Below are 22,753 nucleotides of genomic sequence, written 5' to 3' on the forward strand. Positions count from 1 at the left end.
AACCACTCACATGGATGTAGACCAAACCAACCTATTGGCATATTTTTCCAGTTTTTTTTCAATGCCAGACACAAATTTATATCACTGTTAAAAAATAACCCAAAGAAACACTTCGTGGGGAGCATATAAATTAAGTTATAGCCCTGTTTGTACATGCATAGGCTACTATAATTATTGTTTTCAGTGAGTGACTTAGTGACATGAATAAGAATGACTTAGAGAAAATGAGACACAAGCAAACATCTACTTACTGTTGCAGGACTGTGTCCACCAAATGTCTTTCTGTTTGTAGCTTTCTGATTTCTGACCCACGAACATGCACATGACTTCATCGGCAGGGCTATGCTGGACTCATTGAGAAAAAAAAAAAAACACATTGCAGAAATTACTGAACACAGCTTGTCTCCCATCTAGTGGTGAACTAGTGTATGTTCACAACCCATCATGGTTAAATCCCAGCACCTTGATTTATAAAACTTATATCACATTGTGACATGATCCTAATGTTTCCAAAGATGCCACATATGTCAGGATATTTCTCAGAATATTTACCCCCAGCTTTTATGGTATCACATTTTATACATTTCTATATATTCTAAATATGAAAATAATAATAATAATTAACAAACATTTAGCAAGGAGGACTGTCTCATAACCTCAGTATTTATAAGGTCCTGGCTACAGTAATTTTAGCAAACCATTACTTTCTCTATGGAATCATAAACAATATTGAAGAAAGACGTATTAATATTCTTTACTTATGTAAAATACCACCTTACTTAAAGTAAAAGTAGCCTAGAGCAGTAGAATTAAAGGATAATTATTTGCTTTGTGGCCTAGAAAAATGGCGCCCATCTAGTCCTAGTCCGCTTTATAATACCTCCATGGGAAAAATACAATATTGTATTATTAAATTATTATGAGTAATGCATATTTACCTGTTGTAGTAGGAGCTGAGCTGGGGAGTTTAATTAATTAAACAATTCTCATTTCAACTCAACATGTTTTTTAATGTAACCTGAAAAGTAACGAGTAACTGCAGTTTAAATGTAAATTTAGTGGAGTAACTAGTGCAATATTTACCCCTGAAATGATGTAAAGCTGAAATTAAAAGGATTATGAAATTTAAAAGTAACGTAAAAGTACCTCAACATTGTACTTAAAGTACTGAACTTGAGTAAATGTACATATTTACTTCCCACCATTGATAATTCACCGTGGTTTGTTGTTTCCATTTTCCAAGCGACGATGCGGTAATTTCCCGCGCTTTACTGATTCACTATTAGCTAATGGGAACAACATTCGCTTTCCTGTGTCGATTCCATCCAATGGGCGTTGAGGATCCATGTGAGCCAATGGCAGGCGTCCGCTACAGTCCCGCCGTCCAATGAGCGGCGAGTAGAGTTGATAAGACGGACCAATGGGACGACGGCAGCATTGTGTGACCGAAGCAGGGTCAACCGGTCTCATTTCGCCGCTTCTCCACCCGGCTGGTCTTTTTGGCTCTCACTGCAATGGCGGAGCAGCAGCAGTTCTACCTCTTGCTGGGTAACCTGATGAGCCCTGACAACACCGTCAGGAAACAAGCCGAGGTAAGAGAGAAAGGCGGGACGTCGCTGTTTCCACGGCTGACAAAGTTGGGCGGTCGTGGAAAGCGAAGCTAACCGCCCGTTAGCTTAGCCAGCCTGGCGGCGCCGTGGGGCTTTCACGTCAGGCTCGGTGTTTCCACGTGTGGAGCAGACACCGAGTACTAGTCAGCTAAGGCTAACTACCTCCACCATGTTGCGTAGTTATGAGGGGGGGGGGGGTATACTGTCGGACCCCACAGATACCACCCCAGCCGTGACAATGCGTGTTTCTGTGCGTCTGCGTTAAGATCGATCGGTTTGATTGAAAGTGAAACGGTTCCTCTGTTGGGTACCAATCGTTATTTCGCCAGCTGACAGTGCTGCTAGTCTTCTAGCTAGTGGAGTACAGGAAGTAGCATGAAGCTAAGTGTTGCTAGTTTTATTAGCTAGCAAGCTAGCGCCGGGCATGGAGGGTTACCAAAAAGATTGAACACTAGACTAATAGTTGAATTTGTTAAATTAATGTCATGATATGTGTAATGGTGCAAGACAAAAGAGGCAGTGGGGTATATTACAGATGGAGTAAGGGAGGCGGTTCATTCAGACGGCCAACTATCTTAGCAATCTCCTTACTTGTGCAATGGCCTTCAGTCATTTAATGTGAAAGTCAGTTTTTAACACAACAGTTGAAAGATGCAGTTTGCTCGGTTTGACTCTGCTCATGAAGCGATTTAATCTCAGTTTCAGCCACGTCACTACACAGGCTCGTCTCAGGTCATCCCCTCTCACTGGATTAGTTTCTCTGAGGATTTGTTTGGGATGAGTCTAGCTGGCCTGTTCGCTTCCCCCCCCCCACACACCCCTCCACCATCACCACCACCACCACCATCACGATTAGCCTCTTGTCGCGGCAAAGCTTTGTTACCACAGTTTCCCTCTTCAGCACCCGACTTTTTGGATGAGGTGGTTGAATCTTATCACAGCCCTCCGCCCCCCTCCCACTGGCAGTCAGCGTTTTTCTTTATAAAACACAGACTGTCTGCCGCGATGCTAAGCTCATTGGAATTCATCCTTTATAGAAACTCTCCCTTTCTGCCTTACACACATAATAGGAATTGATCCATCTATAAAAGACTTTAAACCCATATTTCAACAGCTAATGACCACAGCTACTGAACATTTGTAGGTGTCCAGACCCCTGGTTTACCCCATTAGAGACATCAGGGGGTTCACAAGCCATGAAGTACAAAATTATAACAGTCTTAAAGGCGTGAAGTGACCAAAGTGACAGATGTGTTGTGGTTTTCCTCTATTTAGTATTAGGGATGTTTTGCTACAGGTAGTGGACGTGTATTTCTGCTCAGTGTAGAGGCTGAAGATGGCATTTTCTTCATATACAAGGTGTGGCTATTAAATGAAGTTAATGCTGGTTTGACTTACAGAAGCCCACTGGGATTCAGCAGTCACAAAAAACAGATGACAGTGAGACATCAGTTTATGACAGGAGCTGCCTTAATCTATATTTACATTCGCTTTGATAGTTGAATACTCGAAACACTCATGTTATATTGCCATGCAGTTTCTATTCCGAAGTGTTTGCTGAGTAATAAGATCTGTCCTCCACCATACTGTTGCCACAGAGATACTCCTCCCTCCTGGTTAATTGTCATGCGAATGTGCTCACTTAAAAAAAAAAAAACTCAGGAAATCATTCACGGTTATTTTCACATAATCGGACATCTAACTGTGTTAACTGGGGTTCTCGCAATCCTTTCACATGGTAAACAAAGTCATTTTTTTAAATTTACCACTAGTGCAGCTTGCACATGATCATCAGTGATATTTTCCTCAGAGCACACGCCCAAGGTTCTGCTGCATCCTTTTAGAGCCTTGTGTGTGTTTGCATTTCTCATGTGGCTTTAATGAACCACTATAAGAACACAGAACAAGTAGACGGCTCACGATATGCATCAGAAAAGTGCCTTTTTTAATGTAAATTTCTAGTGTCATCTCACTGGAAATCGGTGTGGTTGTGTTTGATGTAGGAATGATGTGTTGGAGATTTGAGTTCTTGACACATTGTTAAGCACATGGTCACTGCTTCTTTTCCTCCACTCTTGCTTTGCTACTTTTTAAAACAGATTTTTCCAACGAACATGTCCCAATGTAATCATAATGGAGTGTTTATCAAAGAAGGAGTTTGCATTTGGATGCAGACTTGGGTCAGTGAGGAAGCCTCAGGGTGTTTGCATCATCAGTATATTAACACAACAATGGACAGTACTCAAGCTTTCAACTAAACCCCAGACTGGTGACTCATACATTACAGATCTTATCTTATTTTGGCCATACTTACAAGTTAGACTCTGTCTTTGTTAGCTTGAAATGTGCCACAGTGTTGAATTCCAGGCATTTTGCAAAATGCTACAAAGTGAACGTGACACTCTCACTGGTGGAGACCCATTTTTTTTCACGGGCATCAGTGGTGCTTCCGCCTGTAAGCATGCACCAAATGGCATGTCTCTTCCTCACCACTGTGCATTCGTTTTCTTTGCAGGAGACCTACGACACTATCCCAGGCCAGAACAAGATCACATTCTTGCTGCAGGCTGTCAGAGATGCATCTGCTGCAGAGGAGGTTCGTACAAAGACACATTTTCATGACATACTTTGTCCTTTTGGCTACAAAACATTTTTCGTTAGTTTAAGTTTGCTTGTGTTCCTGAAAACTGTGCTAGAAGTTTAACAGACACATGCCAGCCAAGTGTTAACAGGTATTACACTTGGCCTTGGTGTAAAGCCTTGTCATACTAGGAACGAAGAACATTTACGGTGTTCATACTGCAAGTGTTGGACAGTCAGACTAAGTTCATGGGATGTCATATCATGTCCAGGGTGAGAATCCTGTCTGCGTAATCGCAATATGTTCGCTTTGAAAAGGTGTAGCATTGACGGCATTTTAAGAATGTACTGTCATCATAAGCAGGCCCTCACCACAGCCCGACACGAGGACCCATGAGTCACAGGTTTGGCATTTGGGCAGTGATGATTACTCCGAATCCGCCAGCTGCTTGGTCCCTCATGCTTCGTCTCCTTGTCTTTACCTCGGGGCTGATATTTTTAGAGTCTTGAAATGGGAGCAGGCAGAGAGGTACTTGGCCCAGGGAGAATGACTCTGCCTTTCTGGGATGCCGCAGGTTTTGTCAGGGTGGTTTATTTTTTTTTGAGTGACCACTGACTGAGGAAACTCTCCAGCTCATTCCACATGTGCATGCTTTCGCAGCTGCAAACATAGTGGATGTCCTGTGACACCTATTGCCATCATTATGTTATGTACAAGGAAGTTGTAGAATGAATTGATCATATAAAATCAAAACCATAGAAAAGCTTCTCTACCAACTTTGTGTCAGAGGTCACACGTGGTTGGTTAAGTCATGGTGTGGTGGGAAATGTGAGATAATGTTGAAACCCTACGCTTTATCCACTCAGGTCAAACAGATGGCAGCAGTGCTGCTGCGACGGCTGCTGTCGTCGTCCTTCGAGGAAATCTACCCGGGCCTGACCCTGGAGATGCAGACGGCCATCAAGACAGAGCTGCTGACCAGCATCCAGCAGGAGACTTCACCAAACATCCGCAAGAAGGTCTGCGACATTGCAGCTGAGCTCTCCCGCAACCTCATCGGTAATGATCACCTGAGATGGTTTTTAAGATGTGTGCTGACTGATATTTTTTTTTTTTTTTTGTTTTTGTTTCTGCACCACATTCCTCTATATATAATTGTATCATGATATACTTGTCATAGAGTTATTGGCTCACTTCTGTCATTTAGATGGTGATTTAGTGACGATAAAACTGTTAATAACCTGTGACTGTGGTGTCCTTAATCTAGACGATGATGGGAATAACCAGTGGCCGGAGCTGCTCAAGTTTCTGTTTGACTCTGTCAACTCGGACAATGTTGGCCTGCGAGAAGCTGCCCTGCACATATTCTGGTGAGCCCCAGATAAAGTCACACTACTCGTGTGTTCAGGCAGAAGTACCGGTGGGTGACTTGTGTGTATTTGGCCTCATTTTAGGAACTTCCCAGGAATCTTTGGCAACCAGCAGCAGCATTACATGGAGGTCATCAAGCGTATGCTTGTTCAGTGCATGCAGGACCAGGCAAACCCACAGGTAAGCTCTTAGCACACTTGTAGGTCAGTTCATTTCTGCATTCCCGTGCCTGTACATTTCATTTTAAAAAATAACTGTTCTTCAGATTCGGACCCTGGCGGCTCGGGCTGCAGCATCCTTCGTTCTGTCCAACGAAAGCAACACGGCTCTGCTGAAGCACTTTGCAGACCTGCTCCCGGGAATCCTGCAGGTGAGACACCAGGACCCCTGTGTCTTAGTCTCGTGTGAACCGGCTCTGAATATCTAATTATTACGTACTGTGTCTGCTACATTAGCTATGGATGCAAACTGAGGGTTCTTACAGTTGTCCAGAGCAGTGTTGTGCTTGATGCCGGCCGGTAATCCTTTGTACCAGTAATGGCTTTTAAGCAGTCAGTAAAAGTTAAGTCCTTTGAGAGACCCATTATTGATCTGATATATATGGATTAGATGATGCCAGCTTATGTACAGTAATGGGTCCATGTAAAAATGACAGCCTGCAGAGTTCAGAGCTGCTTTATGCGGGTCTCATTTTCTCTACATATTGTGTTCATGATCTAAATTCAGTATGTGCAAAGTAAATAAGAAAAGTCATCTGCAAACGAAGGCTGGAACTTCAAAGCATGAGCAGCAGTGCTGACTTGCAGCTTGTTTTTTCTTCACTGAGAGACGCAGCGTCTTATTATTCCTGGTCAGGCTCTGTAAAGATGAGCGTGTTTGCACTGGAGAAAGAATAAGGAAGTTGATTTACTTGTACATTCACATGCACAGGAAGAGCAAACGGCTAACAGGGCCAGTTGCTGCTCCTCCCAGCAGTGATTATTATAGAACCTAAGTTAACAACATATTTTCCACCACAAGACAATGAGGCATCAGTGTAGATTAGAGGATTTAGGATGGCTAATATGTCAACATTTCACAACAGCTATCAAAGCCTCCAAATCCTTACTTATGATGATGGAGTGGGAAGTTAAACCCTTAGATGGTAGCTGCAGTATAAAGTCAGCATTAGCGGCTTGCTACAGCCAAATGAGTGTAGTTGCAACACTGACCTCGTCTTCTGTTGTTTGATCAGGCTGTGAACGAGTCCTGCTACCAGGGAGACGACTCTGTGCTCAAGTCTTTAGTGGAAATTGCAGACACAGCACCCAAATACCTGAGACCCAACCTGGAGGCCACGCTGCAGCTCTGTCTGAAGGTGAGTCAGAGAGCAGCTTAACGCCAAGTATCGCCTTCCTGCTCTTGATACCAAGCACAAAACGACGCCTGTTGTCTGGACATCTGCTTATCTCCATCCTGTCTCCTCAGTTGTGCGCTGACACCAACCTGACAAACATGCAGAGGCAGTTGGCCCTGGAGGTCATTGTCACCTTATCTGAGACGGCAGCAGCCATGCTGAGGAAACACACGTCCATTGTGGCTCAGAGTGGTGAGGATTTGCTTTACCACCATGGCATTTCACTTAGACTTCCCCTGCTAGGTTTTTGCCCCCCCCCAAAGATGTTTGATAGTTTAGACAGTTGTGTTACTGATGTGTTGTGTCTTCAGTGCCCCAGATGCTGGCTATGATGGTGGACCTCGAGGATGACGATGAGTGGGCCATGGCTGATGAGCTGGAGGATGATGACTTTGACAGGTACATCATTAGCAAGACACACGTCCACAGCAGGACATCCACTCCAGGAGTTTTATTTATTTATTTATTTTGGCCGATTTCTTCAACTTGAAACATCACTACTTAAAAATACGATGGGGAAAATGATGGCATCTAAATTTAGACATCTGAATGTGTCTGAGTGCAGTGATTTTACATCAGGGTGTCTTCAGAGCTGTTGCCAAAAAAGGTTTTGCTCCAGTGAGTGAAGACACAAAGTGTTCAAATGTCTAAATTTGTCCTGTGTCAAAAACCAGTAATGCTGTGGCTGGGGAGAGCGCTCTGGACAGAATCGCCTGTGGTCTGGGAGGAAAGATCATCTTGCCCATGATCAAACAACACATCATGCAGATGCTGCAGAACCGTAAGTAAAACCGTTGGATAAGTTAAGACATTTTAACAGCGTTGCACTAATTTGCATTGAAGATTCATATTTAGGCAGCACAGTTTGCAGAGATTTAAAATTAGTTTTATCATTAAAAATTTTTGGTTTTTTTGGGGCGCGTTTAAATAAATGGCTTGAGATGTTGTTTAACCTGTAGTTTGATTGCTTCTTTAGTTATGAAGCAGTAATAGTTCTAAAGTTTTATTAGTTTTAAATTGGTCACTGTGAACATGAGACTAACCTAACATGTTTGTTGCTAGCTGACTGGAAGTACCGCCATGCCGGGCTCATGGCGCTGTCGGCCATCGGTGAGGGCTGCCACCAGCAGATGGAGGCCATCCTCCAAGAGATCGTCAGCTTTGTCCTCCTCTTCTGCTCCGACCCTGTAAGAAACACAACTTCGAACCCCACCTTTAAACTGTTTACAGTCTGGTTACTGATGTCACAGGATTTGTGTACTGTCTTGTATGGTGGTTTTGAGTTTGGCTTCCTTTTCCCTCCTCAGCACCCAAGGGTGCGATATGCTGCCTGCAATGCTATTGGACAGATGGCCACAGACTTCGCCCCAACCTTCCAAAAGAAATTCCACGATAAGGTACCTACCATGGCTGTTTTCTGGTGGCTATATGGTTAATATAGCTGGTTCTGATTTTTTTTTTTTAGATTATAATTCAGCAGATCCTCATCATCTTAACTCTGTATCCTTTTCCCTTTCCAGGTGATCTCAGCCCTGCTTCAGACCATGGAAGACCAGAGTAACCCTCGGGTCCAGGCGCACGCAGCTGCCGCTCTCATCAACTTTACAGAGGACTGTCCCAAATCACTGCTCATCCCTTATCTGGACAGCTTGGTGCAGCACCTTCACGTCATTATGGTTGCCAAGCTGCAAGAGGTACAAATATTCAGGATCATAGGCGAAGAGAATGCTGTGGTTTTTCTTGCAAACCCGCCATTCAGTCCCTGCTAACGCACTCCGCTGCCAGCCAGCCCACCATGTTTCCTCCAACAGTCTTGTGTGTCCTCTTCTCTCTACCCAGTTGATCCAAAAGGGCACCAAACTGGTCCTAGAGCAAGTGGTGACGTCCATCGCCTCGGTGGCTGACACAGCCGAGGAGAAGTTTGTGCCATATTACGACCTGTTCATGTCCTCACTCAAACACATCGTAGAAAACGCAGTGCAGAAGGAACTGCGGCTGCTTCGCGGCAAGACCATAGAGTGCATCAGCCTGATCGGCCTGGCTGTTGGCAAGGAGAAGGTACGTCTGTGTGGCATGTGATCAGACTGTCCACTGAGATCTTCCTGCCGCTGCACATTCATGCTTCAGGTGCCTTCACGTCTGTCCCGTTCTGTGCTCTGTTACTAGTTCATGCCAGACGCCTCTGCCGTCATGCAGCTGCTCCTCAAAACCCAGACAGACTTCAACGACCTGGAGGATGATGATCCGCAGGTAGGATGGGACTTTGGCAACTTTGAAATATCCAGTTTTCTTTATCTCTTTCTCTGTAGTGAATCTGTCAAGTTTTGTGTGTGTTTAGATCTCGTACATGATCTCAGCCTGGGCCAGGATGTGCAAGATCCTGGGGAAGGAGTTCCAGCAATATCTGCCTGTGGTGATGGGCCCCCTGATGAAGACGGCGTCCATCAAGCCTGAGGTGGCGCTCCTCGACAGTAAGCAACACTTCAGTGACTTTCAACTTTTAAAACGCTTTTAAAACAGTATGTTTGTATGTTAATTTTGGAAGAAAATGAGCTCAGCTGGTAGCAGAGAGCTGTTCCTCCATGTTTGAAGCCGTTGGGACTGAAGAGAGCAAAATGGGATGAAAGATGCGGTATTTGGAAAAAGTCTTTGTCTTGTAGCCCAGGATATGGAGAACATATCGGAGGATGATGGCTGGGAGTTTGTGAACCTGGGAGACCAGCAGAGCTTTGGCATTAAGACGGCCGGCCTGGAGGAGAAGGCCACAGCCTGCCAGATGCTGGTAAGTAGAAGAGCACAGACATATGAATGATTCTGCAAAACTAGGACCCTGAGGCAGACCCAGAGGAGCACCAGATGGTTGCACTGACATACTTAAGAGTGTGTCCTAACTTTTGACTGGTGCTATAAATCCATTGTTTATCTATACCTGTATCTAGATATGGTTTTTTTTAACAGTGTTCAGCCCTGTTAGTCAAACGTTCTGTGCTGTTTTCCAGGTGTGTTATGCCAAAGAGCTGAAGGAGGGTTTTGTGGAGTACACGGAGCAGGTGGTGAAGTTGATGGTTCCTCTACTCAAGTTCTACTTCCATGATGATATCCTTTCATTATAGTCACTGACCAACAGTACGATTGAAGGCCAAACTTGAAGAGGAAGTTTAGTCACTTTGGTGACGTAATAAATTTAATTGTTCAGCGCACCAGACCTTTTTTTTCTTTGGCATTTCCATAACTGTCTCACGTGTCAGGGTGGCAGCAGCTGAGTCCATGCCCCTGCTGCTGGAGTGCGCTCGGGTTCGAGGACCAGAGTACCTCACCCAGATGTGGCACTTCATGTGCGACGCTCTCATCAAGGCCATCGGCACCGAGCCGGACTCAGATGTCCTGTCAGAAATCATGCACTCTTTTGCCAAGGTAACCTCAGCACAGTTACAAGCTTTTAGTGCCTTTTTTTTAAATGATTTTCTAAAGTGACTGATGGGAGTTTGTGTTTTCTGTCAGTGCATTGAGTTGATGGGTGACGGGTGTCTGAACAACGAGCATTTTGAGGAGCTGGGTGGAATCCTAAAAGGAAAACTGGAGGAGCATTTCAAGAACCAGGAGCTCAGACAGGGTGAGGCCTCATCACAACCATAGAATATCTCCAAGTTTTTGTACAATTTGCCATCAAAACATTAAAATAGCTTCATTCAAATCAATTTGTCAGACAAAGAATAACCCTCACAATTTCCCATGTTTACAACATTGTCTTCCTTTTGTCTGTTTGTACTTTTACATAATCCTCACATGAACACATGTCTTTCACAGCCAAGAGACAGGATGAAGACTACGATGAGCAGGTGGAGGAAACACTACAAGATGAGGTATTTTAGTGAAAATGTTAAAGCGATTATTAAAACCTGGAAGTTGTTTTGTCCTGTAAATGAAACTAAGACCCCATCTTGAGCGAATGATGAAAGACTTTCCTCATGTTTTCCCTCTTCTCACCTTTTTTCCAGGATGAGAATGATGTGTACATCCTGACCAAAGTGTCAGACATCCTGCACTCAGTGTTCAGTAGTTACAAGGAGAAGGTGCTGCCTTGGTTCGAACAGCTGCTGCAGCTCATCGTCCAGCTAATAGTAAGCGCTTACTGTTCCTGATGAGCAGCCAGGGGGGAGGGGGGCAGAGGGCTTGTTGGACTACTTCATGATACACATCACATACTGTGTGAGATGAACAGTCACTAACTAGACCGTCCTGTTTGTCTAGTGCCCCAACAGGCCGTGGGCGGACAGACAGTGGGGTCTGTGCATCTTTGACGACGTGGTGGAGCACTGCAGCCCCTCCTCCTTCAAATATGCAGAGTATTTCCTGCGGCCGATGTTGCAGTCACTGTGTGACTCGAGCCCCGAGGTTCGGCAGGCAGCCGCTTATGGTGTCGGCGTCATGGCTCAGTATGGAGGAGAGAACTACCGCCCATTCTGCACAGGTACAACCTGGTACTGGTCTTCCCCTGTGATGATGTCGTTGGCAGGTTATTGGTTTTTGCTGATAACTAGATGGTGTCTTTGTCCGTTTCCGTGCTGCAGAGGCCATCCCCCTGCTGGTCAGAGTCATCCAGGCAGCCGACTCGCGCTCCAAGGAAAACGTCAATGCCACAGAGAACTGCATCTCTGCTGTTGGAAAGGTTATGAGGTTTCGGCCAGAGTGCGTCAACGTCAACGAGATCCTTCCCCACTGGCTCAGCTGGCTACCGCTCAACGAGGACAAAGAGGAGGCCGTCCACACATTTGATTTTCTGTGTGACCTCATTGAGAGGTAGAGGGGCCACCATCTCATTTCTATCCATTAATTACTGAGGTGGAAATGAAACTTATTTTTTTGTTCTCCTGCTGACCATCATCTTCTCTCCACAGCAACAACCCCATTGTCCTCGGGCCAGACAACTCCAACCTCCCTAAAATTTTCCTCATCATCGCGGACGGAGTTGCAAATGAATCAGTCAAGAGTGAAGACGCTTGCAGCAAACGGCTCGCAAATGTCATCCGTCAAGTACAGGTGAGTCATCACTTTGTCGCTGTGCCAGGAAACTTCATCTGGGTTTGGATAAATCATTCTTAAATGAATCCATTTGTGCACAATCATCTTGGTATAACCTAAAATATGCTGCAGCTGCAGTCACAGCAGATTGTTTGAACATTGACCCTATAAACTGTGCCCCCCAGGTGTCGGCAGGATTATGGACACAGTGTGTATCGACACTGAACGAGACGCAGCAGAAAGCCATACAGGACCTACTGAACACTGCCTGAGCCTGAACCCCATCACCTCCCCGCTCTTTAAAAAGCCCATGAAGAAAAGTCGAGCTCCTGGATCTCCTCCATACACTCCCTCTTCTTCCTCCTGCTCTGATCTGTAGTGTGTAAGGACGCCGGCTTCACCCCCACCACAACCCCAACCCTACTATTATATAACACCACCTACATTCAGCCGACTGGGGGAGCAGGTTGGATATTTATGACAATGGAGGACATTGGCCATCCACCTCAAAGACTTTCACCCTCTATCCAAGGAAGTGGGAACGAGAATGTCTCCGTCGTCCCCGTCTTATCACAGTTACATGTCTTCTATCTGGACGTTTTGTTTCCAACCATTCCCTGATGTTTGACTTGTCTTCTCGCCGTGCCCAGAGGGACTCATTCTCCACGTAGCCCAACACAAACCCATTGGACAGTCAGGCTCAGAGGGGCCATAGTGGGGGGAAACGGGGACAGGACATTCTAGTGGACTGAGCAATTGAATGAGGTGAAAATGCACACTGGGCAATCACTGCCTGTCTCCTGTGAAGTTTTTTTTTTTTTTGTATTTTTATTTTATTTCTCTTTTTGTTCCATGTTCCCAGTGTTACCTGGGGGGGGAAACAGCCTCTGTCTGCCACAGCTTCAGAAGGTGTGTTTCAAAAGTAACGGCATGTTTAAGTGGCTAACTCTAGAAAATATAAATAGTTAGGAAATTTACATCATCGTTGTCTGGGAAGAGTTGACATTGATTTTTAGCATTTTTCCTCCATAGTCTTTCAGACAGCTGTTCACAGGAAGATTAAGGTGAAATGTTTAACGGTTCTCAGCCCCTTTAGGTCGCAGGGTAAGGGAGAGAGGCTTCCAGAAAAGAAATGCAGAAATCTGTAGTTGGTCACAACCACAAAGCGCGTGACAAGTTGGCGGAACATGAATTGTAGGCTGTTTGTAATATGTGTGCTACCATACTCTAAAACTTTATGGTTTCGACCCTTTGCAGTCCTGCAGGTATGTGATGGAATTCAGAAAATACCAACAATAAAATTCCATTTGAGAATTCTGAGAAATGAGTTTGGGGTTTTTTTTATTTTTTAAATTTAATCATTTACTAAAACTAATTTGTGGAATATTTTGGGAAATGAATTCATTTTCAAAGCCACTATTGTATCTGTTTAGCTTGAAGCTAGAACCAGGGGTCAGGAGCAGTGATTCCTGCAGGTTCCACTGGTTGCCTGGCAACCTCCGTGTCAACAAGACACTTAAGAAGTGAGGCCACTTTCCGTACAGGCTGAATAAACGAGATGACGTGTTACTGGGTGTGTTTTTAGTAGAGCAGGAAGGCAGCCTAAAAATCAATTTGGACAAGGCCGGTGTGTGTGTTAAGCTAAGCTAATGGCCTGGTAAAATGACAGCCTGAAGTCAGGGAGCCCATAAACCACAACTACGCACAAACTTTAGCTGCCAACCAAAAACTGCTGACCCATATGTTGATCACAAATTAAATAGTGACAATAAGGACACCTGCTACATATCATGAATGTATTTCCCAAAATGTCAGACTATTCCTGAAAGGCTATACAGAGTTGAAATTAATATTTGACTTCAGTTAACTAGAGCAGATTGGGTTTTGTAATGTATTATCGGCAGTGCAGTGTGCTACTGCATCCTGCTGTCGGACCACTGGGACACCAGGCATTAGCTGACAGACATCAGTTGTTTCAACAGAGCAGCCATGCTTTATTAGGACACCTAGACCAACAACAAATGTTTAAATTAAAGCTTTCAACCAAACTGGAACAGTCGTGGATGGTGACCCGGTGCCTTCTCTGGACAGCTGGAAGTGTTTGTCCCACCTTTACAAAATCCAAAAATATACATATGCTTGTTGTACAGACTTAAGTGGCTCACCTGGTTGCACGCATACCACAAAGCCTTACTCTTAACTGCAGCGGCCTGGATTCGAGTCCAAACTGTGGCCCTTTGCTGCATGTCCCCCCCCCCCCCCCCCCTCCCTAACTTGTCTTTCTCATTTCTAAATAAAGGAAGCTAAAACTAATGCAACAGTCCTGCAATAAATCCTACTTTCATTAAGATTTTAATGTTTAGCTTGGTGCCATTAAATTGTATTTTTATACAGAGGTGGACAAAATCTTATAAACACCTGTACATTCCAGTAGCATCACAAACTACAGCTGAAGGACTAAAGTAGAATCAGCTTCAACAAAAACTGGGCTGTTGCATTATTTTTAGACAAGTGTACTTTACCTGTCAAGGGAACGTAGTTCAACACTAAACTGACTCACTGTGGACTATGTGTATTTTCTAGTAAAATAACTTTAAATTCAATTGGGGCCATTTGCTGACATTGAAGTTTAAATCCCCAGTCCAGCTGGGAACACCTGGCTAGGGGAAATCAATGAGATGCTTCTCTTTTTTTTTTTTTTTCCTAAGTTGCCGTTGAAACTGTTAATAGTGTGAAGCAGGAAATTTTTGATTTACTACACAGGATTAGCTTCAACTGTGAGGCTGAGTGCAATTTTCTCTACCAAGTCCAGCTTTTCAAGATTTCACTTTTGAATAAAAAGCCTTTTCTGAAGTCGTCCACACAAACAGGTACAGGTTCGATTTCTGGAGTAATATCACCCATCTTTCACCTTTAGCTCAGATATGATTAGAAGAACCATGAAGTAAAGAAAACCTTCAGCAGGGAGGGAGAGATTATAGTTAACTACAGTTAACAAAACATGTGTCTGTCCATGAATTGCATGGCTGTTTAAAGTGACAGAAAAGACCACATGATCACCTGACTTCCTGATTAAACACTGAAGACAAGAGCAGCTGCGTGCCACATAGAAAATAAAGATTTTCAGTTTGGATTAACACTACCAGATCAGATCAAAGGGTGGGGGAGAGAGGGGCCAGTGTCGGAGGAAATAATACAGTATTTACAGTGAAGAGGACTATCTGTACAAGCTGGCAAGCGAGGTGAGCGTGCTGAACAGGATAATGTCAGAAATGAGGAGCTTCACATTAAAACATGGTGCTTTAGTCTGAGTGATTCTCACAGGACAAACGACTACAGAGTCTCCAGTCTGCTTCTACCTTTCATTCTTTCTTCATCATCCATTTAGTCTTTTCTCACATGTGGTGCTCTCCCTTTGGCCTCTTCCCCTCCTCACTCCTCCTCTACTGGAGCATGTCCACAAAAGCGTCAAACTCGTCGATGTTTTTCTCATAGACGGCCAGTTTCTCTGGCAGAGAGTCCTGCAGGGAGGAAAGGCAGATCACAGTCACTGTTTGCATCCTTTCGCTGAATCTGCTGAATCACACCATGAAAACAAAGACTTCATTAAAAGGGTGAAAAAACAAGCAGGTTACCAGGTCATCGGCCATTGACTGGGAGCTGATGTGTAGTGAGAGGCTGGCGAGTTGTGGAGGGTTCTGAAACTCTCTGTAGAAAGTGCCCAAATCCATCGGTAACAAGTCGTCTTTAGAGAAGGCAGGTCGCTGCAGACAGAGACAGACGGATAAAGATTAAAGACGCTTTTTAATAACAAAACACTGTCTCCATCTTTGACAAAAATAGATGCATGATATAGTTTTTTTTGGACTTAGGGCTGCAACCAACAATTTTCATTATCAGTAAATCTGCCAATTATTTTCTCTATTAATTGTTTAGTCTAAAAATTTGTTGAAAACCGGAGACAAGGCAAAAGTGATTTTGGAAGTTGATCCTGTGATTCATTTTGCAGTTGCATGATTTCCACCACACTGTGCAAATACACTATTGCACCTGAGGGAAAACAGGACAGGAGTGAGTGGGCGGAAGAGACTTTAACAACAGGTACGTACAAAGTCGACCATGACGAAATCGTCTTGCTGCCCTGATCCCTCCGAGCCCTGAGAATGGAGGCTGGCCTGCAGGGGCGACGGGCAGGCAGGAGAGTCTGGAGGCTGCACCTGTACAAACATACACACAGAAAACATCTTAAGTGTAGAGAACTTGTGACTGTGTGTAACATTAAGTATTATCTATTGTCAACTGTGTGACAGAACTAAATATTCTGTTGTTATGAGAGCACTGAAGTCATTTCCATCATCAGACGACACATCAAAATTAGATCTACAGTTACCATGGGATCATTCTCCTCCGAGTCCAGGCCTCGAGGAGCAAATGCAGCAAATGGCAGGTCCAGACTGGCTGCTGTTATCTACAAACACACACACACACACACAGCTGAATTCAGTGGAGTCTTCAGCGTTACAAAGACAACAATTCTGATGATGTTAAAAATTATTGTCACTTCAAAACAATAGTGAGGGTAACTTCAGTAGGATGGATTCAAAATGCAGGGAATAAACTGGAGTATATATATTTGATTTACCTGTGTGTTGGGTTTATTGACAAAGGCTCCAACTTTCCTCGTGAACGCATTGAGAGACTCCACCGGGTCAGAGGGAGAAACGCTCCTCCTCCCTTCATCCCTTCTTCCTTCTCCACTCTGCGACAGACCGTCATCATCGCCGCTGGGAAGAAGGATGAGACACTGTTACAGAAGGTTTCATCAAGTTCTCGTCTCTGTCTTTGCTGAAAAATCAAATAATGATCCACAAACCAACCAATCTGCCACATCTAACTGTTGTTTTACTTTATAACCACTTCAACTGAAGGAAATCACCTGGTTGAGCTTGCAGTATAAACAGGACGACATTCAACAACTAAACCACTGAAAATATAATTTAACACATAGTTAGAAATAGAGATGCTGAGATGTCAGGAGAGATTCACCTGCTGCCAGGTGTGTTGGGGGCATGCTCTACTGTCAGATGGGCATCTGCTCCATGAGGAGGATGGGCAGGAACCAACACAACTCCACCTTCCTTCCCAGCATGCAACGCCTGAAGAGGAAGAACATGGGCAGATTTATAGTGGATTGACTAGAAACAGCTGCAAATATTCATATTCATATGATTTTTGGTTGAATGTGATAAAGTAGTTTGATTTGTCAGGTATTTCATTTGTTGAATTCTTCACCCACAACTGACATTTCATTTTGTAAACTAACATAAACAGATCTTTGGAGTGTCTGTGCTCGACACACTACAAATCACAGATCCATCTGTGTATAAAATCAGGCAGTGCTGATTGACTGGTCGAGCTCTGCTGTGTATCTTGAAGTGAAGTGAACCAATTGGTGACCAACTGGCACATCACCTGGTTTGGATTGGCGGCCGGGTGACAAAGATCAGCAGCTCCTGCTAGAGCTGGAGGCTGGTAGGATAACCTGGAAGTGTACAGCTAGAGAGAGAAACAGAGAGACAGAAACAAGAGAAGATATTAACCACTAAACACGAAGGAGTTCAGGTTTAATCGTAAGCAGTCTAACGCTGGAAGATTAACGCGGCTCACTACTGTGGCACAAGTGATGGAGATGATAAAAAAGGTCTAATGAAGAGCAGCATTCGCAGCAAACTGAAGCCACGATGCATAAAGCTCTGTGCTGAAGTAAGTGATGAAACTTTAAAACACAGTCAAAAGGGATGATGGTTAAAAAAAAAAGTTTCTGATGCAACTCTGACACACCAAGGAGCAACACACACCCCAAAATAAAAGAGAAAACTGAGGGAAAAACAGAGTTGTTCAGTGCAGTTTCAGGGTGTCTCACACACAGTCACACTCTCACAGTGACCAGTGCAGACTCACAGTGTGAGTGACAAGTCCAGGAGCCATTGGAAGCTGCAGACTGTCCAGGGGGAGGGGCTTAGACAGTTTAGAGGGAGAAGGACTCAGTGTACACACGCACTGAGACAATGCAGACGCACGCACAGATAAACGTACATAAAAAAGGACAACAGGAAAGAAAACAGACAAAGAGAGAAAAGAGAAAGTGAAATGAAAAACAGGTATGAAAATGGAGAGAAGAAGTCACAAGATAAAGGAAAGAGACATCAAAGAACAGCCAGTCAGTGTGTCCTACCTGAGAGGGAGGGGAGGTGGAGAAGGAGGTGGTGCAGACCTCCTGTGAATCCTGAACTCCTGCAAATAGTCCTCCATCCTCCTCATCTGGAGCTCTGGACACACACACACACGATAATTTACCTGATGAAGTTTTTACATCATACTGAAACAGATAAGAGAAGAAGCCTTTACAATTTGTCTATAAAACATTCACCCCATGTTTTTTATATTATGAAGAGAAGAACAGATCTGAGGACCAAACTCCTCAGAGGCAGGGTCTGTGCACTAAATGGAGTTTATCTTTGAGTCTTAGATTTGGACTCAAACTATTTTCAACCTAAAATCCCAACTGATCCACTTAAGTTATATGTTTAAACATGAAATCACAGTCTCACAGACATAAGTGAGGAAGAGCTGATACCGCCTGTGACCTACGGATTATGATGCAATGACATCACCTAAAAGCCCTCTATTGTTTGTAGTGAGGCTAAGACTCAGTTGCAGCACTGAGTCTTTGGTTGCTGTTTAAAGCTCTGGTGAAGCTGTGGGCAGATAACGTCAGCTTTGGCATTTTAAAATGAATGGTTGCTTTCACTTGCAGAGTATTCTGTAAGTACCTGTAGTTGCAGGGGTGTCCCACATTTGCAGGACGCTGGATGTTGCACGGAGGATCCACAAAGTGATCCACAATGATCCCCATGATAGGAGCTGACCGCTCAAACTGCCTGCAGAGGACGACAAAGTGTTTTCATATGCATCAGATTTTCTATCTGACTTATTAAGTAAGACTAACAGATATGTTTCCAATTTAAATAAGCAAATAAAAACGTCCTCTGTAAGAACACGATCTGGGTTTAGATATAGTGTGTTAGTTACCTGTTAGACATGAATGCCAGGTTGGTGCGGTAGGCACATGAAAGTGTGACGGTGCCAACAGGGGTGCCAACAACACCAACACGCACCGTCTGAAAACCTTGAAAACAAACAAAAAGAAGCCTTAGTAAACAGTTTGCTTCAGACACTTTCAGTGTAACTTCTACTTTGTTTATTAAATGTGCTGTTTTAATATGGAAACAATCCATAAACTCATGCATATGATGTTTTACTTTATGCTTATGTGTGAGTAACATTCAGAACTGTTTATATATCATTTGCTTTTTGTCCTTTTAATTTTTAATATTACAGGAACCAGAAGACAAAAAAACATAATAAAACTCCTTTAAACAATAAGCACAAAAGCAAGCCACAGTGTAACATCTTAGTTTTGTAATGTCCATTGTAAAATAGGTGTATGTCACTGTGAGTGGATTCCAGTGCACACTGGCTTTAAAAACCACTAGAGGCTCTTGCTGTCAGTGATTTAAGACATGCCAGTCAAGAAGCTGAGTTTACAGTTACCTTCCCCTAATCCACTCAGCTGGACTTCCCCAAAGTAGATCCTACAGAGAAGAGAGACAGACACCATCCAAACATGCAAGTTTAGATGACTGGACTGAATGTTTACTAGTGAAAACAGCACAAATAAAAGCAGACACAATGGAGGCAGATCAAAGTTGGTGTATCTTGGCAGTAAGTCAGATAAACCTGCTATTTAACAGGACAGACGGCGTCCACACACCTGTATAATATGACATAGTCATGTCCCTGCTTCCGAGACAGTTTGTAGGCGGGTGTTACTCTGGTGATGGCCAGCAGAGACTTCAGAAGGACAGACAGACGGTTGTACACTGTATATGACACCTTGATGTCTTTATCGCACCTGCAGCACAAACACACAACATGACTCATTACAAAAAAGCAGCCAGCAGCCTGTCAAAATGATATTAAAATATCTCCAGTTTAGCATCTTTTATGGATTTATAGCATATTGTGAAATGCACACTATCTTGGCCAACAGTCTGCTCTTAATGGATCACAAGATGTACTTTTATATTGGGACATTTCTCTTAATCCTTCATTGATTCAAATCAGCTGTACAAGCTAAAGTTTAAACAAAAGTCCATCACTCATATTCCTCCAGAGCTGTAAAACATTTTACGAGGAATGTCCTCTTCAAGTTTCCTGAGTCATTTAATTTGAGTATTTGCCAATTTTTTCTTCAGACTGAATCCTCACAGGGCAAAAAGAATGCCCACAGTACAACAGCACTTTAGAGATGTGAAAAAATTATAAAATGTCACTGAAATAGAGTAACCCATTTATGACTCAACCCAGCTGATGCTTGCTTCTGAAGCTGTTAGCTGTAATGTGTTATTTATACCTCTCCACACTTCACTCACTCTCAAAGCTGTACGTATAGTGAAGGCAAGTGAAGCAGTCATCTCAAGTGCTGCACTTGATTAAGTAACTATTACAGCGTCTGTATCAGGGCGACTGACTCTATTACGGATTAAGAGTCGTAGTCTTGCATTGACAGATCTCCTGTTTCATTAAACGCTCCTTAACCATTTGGATAATTTAACAATAAAAAATCAAAACCCACTCACTTTTCATTCATCTCCAGGCACCAAGTCTCTAACTCCATCGAGTCACCCTGAGTGGGACAGAAACAGACAGACAGATGACCAGAGGAACATAAAACTAGGACTAAATAAATAATGTATTTTCATTTTTTGAAACATACAGGAGTAGATGAGTAGTGTGATTCAAAAAACACTGGTGATATTTATCTGCAGGGAGCATTTTTTCATGCTGTATAACAACTGTGTGTCTTGTTGTCAATTAGGATATCACCAACCACTCATGGTTTATGAGCCTGATGCCTAGTGAGATTATTGGTGATATTTCAATAAAGCTTATGTTAAAGTCACTAAAGAGTTTAAGGTCATATTGGTACAAAAGAAGAAAATGGAAGCAGTAGATGATCCAAGCTTGCCCCGCTAAGGGAGGTTTTACCTCTGACGTCTTCAGGGAGATCTCAACACACATGGAGCGTCCAATGCCTGGAAGCTGACCTGCCAATGCTTTCTTGGCTTCATGAGTCACCTCTGGGATGTCTTTGATGGCCAAATTAAACTAGAAGAAATAACAAACAACCTGACCTCATTGATAGGTAAAAATCGAATGCAAAATAAGTGACATGTTTTAAATCCAATTATTGCTATAGAAAAACAGGGTTAAGGGATTAGTTTACCCAGTCAGAGCCTGTAGGTGATGAGGAAGAACGAGTGCAGATTTTCTCTCCAAGACGGGCTTGGACTATCACCTGAACAGTCTACAAACACACAACCAGACATAAGAAATCAAACTGAACACTTATCACAAAAACAGTCCAAATGAAAACTGCTGATGGGACCATCCAGAGTAACAACAAAGTAACTCTGGCATAGTAGTGATAATTAGTGGTAATCGAAAGTAATTGTTGGATTTTATGAACTAGTGGTTTAAAAAGTGTAAGCGCCTAAGGCTACTGGAACACAAGGAACAAAATATACCTTTAGATACATGTAGTCAGTAACATGGCCAGATGCATATTCATCTGCACACACAGATAAAACAAAGACCATCATACGAGCCTCTTACCTTCAAGGCAAAGAACTTGATGAACTTGTCCAAGTCTTTTTTATCCTGAGGACTTAGGTCACTCTCCATGTTGACACAACCCTGCAATCAAACATCACAGCCCATTAGAGATGGAGAGAAGACATAGCTCAAAAAACATGTGACCCACTTTCAGCTGGGAAAAACACTTACTTAAAAACATTGCTATGATTATTATTATTGATTACATTATCACAATTATGAGCATATACTTGTTTTACAGCTGCATAAAACTCTATTTTAAGGTGAATACATGTCAACTAAAGCAAGTGAGTATAGTCACACTATAAATTAGCTCCTTAGGTTTAATCTACAGAAAGCTGAATAACCTAAAAGATCAATTGCACTGTTTTGACCTAAACAAACTGCCTTTCGCATTAACATGACAAATTCTGGTTATCACAATTGTTTTTAATTCTCCATAGCAAGTGAGGCCTCCACGTTGACATGAATTTGCCCGATAAGATCTGGAAGTCATGTTTGACACTGACAACCACCTCACAATGTGCACTACACCAGCTGGTACATTAAAATGACTCACTGCCGCTTTGTCAGAGGTAATTTCTTAACGTTTGGGTTTCACAAAGGCGAAGCAGAGGCACAGGGTAGGTGACTCACTGAGCAAGTAGCATTAGCCAGTGGCTAATGCTAGCTAGCTAGCTGGATACGACGCACTTAAATTTCACCGCAAAACAGCAAAACTTACATCAGCTTTTCCCTTGAAAACGTGGCTTCAATAAAATAAAAAAAACAAGTTAACAAATATGACTTCAAACGCCGCGTCCCACAAACGTTTAAAAGCCCATTTCAGATGTACACAGCGTCAACAGCGGCTGTGCTACTCGTCTGTTTATCTTCTCCATGTCGACGTGTTTGGATAGCAGCGCTTTCCCAAGAGCACTTTCGTTGATTCTTGTCCAAACGTATTTAAAATGTACAGTCTAGAAAACACAAGAAATAAATAAAAACAAGACAACTAGATTTTAATAGCTTTTTTTTACGAATAAATATCAATAT

The 22,753-nt window shown here is 43.2% G+C and overlaps 3 protein-coding genes across 10 annotated transcripts in view; 1 reads left to right on the forward strand and 2 right to left on the reverse strand.

The window, feature by feature from the left end:
* The window catches only part of LOC139609398 (semaphorin-5B-like), a 34,139-nt gene extending 32,671 nt beyond the window's left edge, over positions 1-1,468 (reverse strand). For 2 of the 7 annotated variants that reach the window (XR_011685217.1, XM_071463890.1), the window contains exon 1: positions 252-1,468. The gene's annotated coding sequence lies outside the window, so the exon portion shown is untranslated. The remainder of the gene's footprint in view (positions 1-251) is intronic. The other 5 variants (XM_071463892.1, XM_071463889.1, XM_071463893.1 and 2 more) reach the window with 5 other exon arrangements.
* On the forward strand, positions 1,448-13,304 carry kpnb3 (karyopherin (importin) beta 3). The gene is made up of 26 exons (XM_071463895.1): positions 1,448-1,592; positions 4,126-4,206; positions 5,058-5,250; positions 5,459-5,561; positions 5,646-5,742; positions 5,828-5,932; positions 6,797-6,919; positions 7,030-7,150; positions 7,270-7,357; positions 7,633-7,739; positions 8,021-8,145; positions 8,266-8,355; positions 8,479-8,652; positions 8,798-9,016; positions 9,125-9,208; positions 9,297-9,429; positions 9,619-9,740; positions 9,958-10,054; positions 10,200-10,372; positions 10,460-10,571; positions 10,766-10,821; positions 10,957-11,079; positions 11,210-11,429; positions 11,530-11,758; positions 11,857-11,998; positions 12,166-13,304. The coding sequence occupies exons 1-26, from the start codon at positions 1,515-1,517 to the stop codon at positions 12,250-12,252; spliced, it is 3,282 nt and encodes a 1,093-aa protein (XP_071319996.1). The 5' UTR covers positions 1,448-1,514; the 3' UTR covers positions 12,253-13,304.
* atg13 (ATG13 autophagy related 13 homolog (S. cerevisiae)) lies at positions 12,789-22,625 on the reverse strand. Of its 2 annotated transcripts, XM_071463900.1 has the most exons (18): positions 22,443-22,625; positions 21,719-21,799; positions 21,330-21,410; positions 21,092-21,211; positions 20,683-20,729; positions 19,815-19,955; positions 19,595-19,635; positions 19,073-19,169; positions 18,814-18,921; positions 18,216-18,309; positions 17,942-18,040; positions 17,453-17,536; positions 17,027-17,136; positions 16,623-16,764; positions 16,371-16,448; positions 16,090-16,197; positions 15,616-15,744; positions 12,789-15,501 (listed from the first exon to the last, which is right to left on the reverse strand). In XM_071463900.1, exons 2-18 carry the CDS (start codon positions 21,785-21,787, stop codon positions 15,424-15,426), a joined length of 1,626 nt encoding a protein of 541 aa, XP_071320001.1. In that variant the 5' UTR covers positions 21,788-21,799; positions 22,443-22,625; the 3' UTR covers positions 12,789-15,423. The 2 variants fall into 2 exon arrangements, with proteins under 2 accessions (XP_071320001.1, XP_071320002.1); XM_071463901.1 differs by lacking the exon at positions 17,942-18,040 and having other exon boundaries at positions 22,443-22,624.
* Between the last annotated feature and the right edge of the window lie 128 nt (positions 22,626-22,753).

This window comes from Trachinotus anak, unplaced genomic scaffold (assembly GCF_046630095.1).
Source record: "Trachinotus anak isolate AG129_WGS33_773 ecotype Australia unplaced genomic scaffold, CSIRO_AGI_Tana_v1 ptg000026l, whole genome shotgun sequence".
Classification (NCBI taxonomy): domain Eukaryota; kingdom Metazoa; phylum Chordata; class Actinopteri; order Carangiformes; family Carangidae; genus Trachinotus; species Trachinotus anak.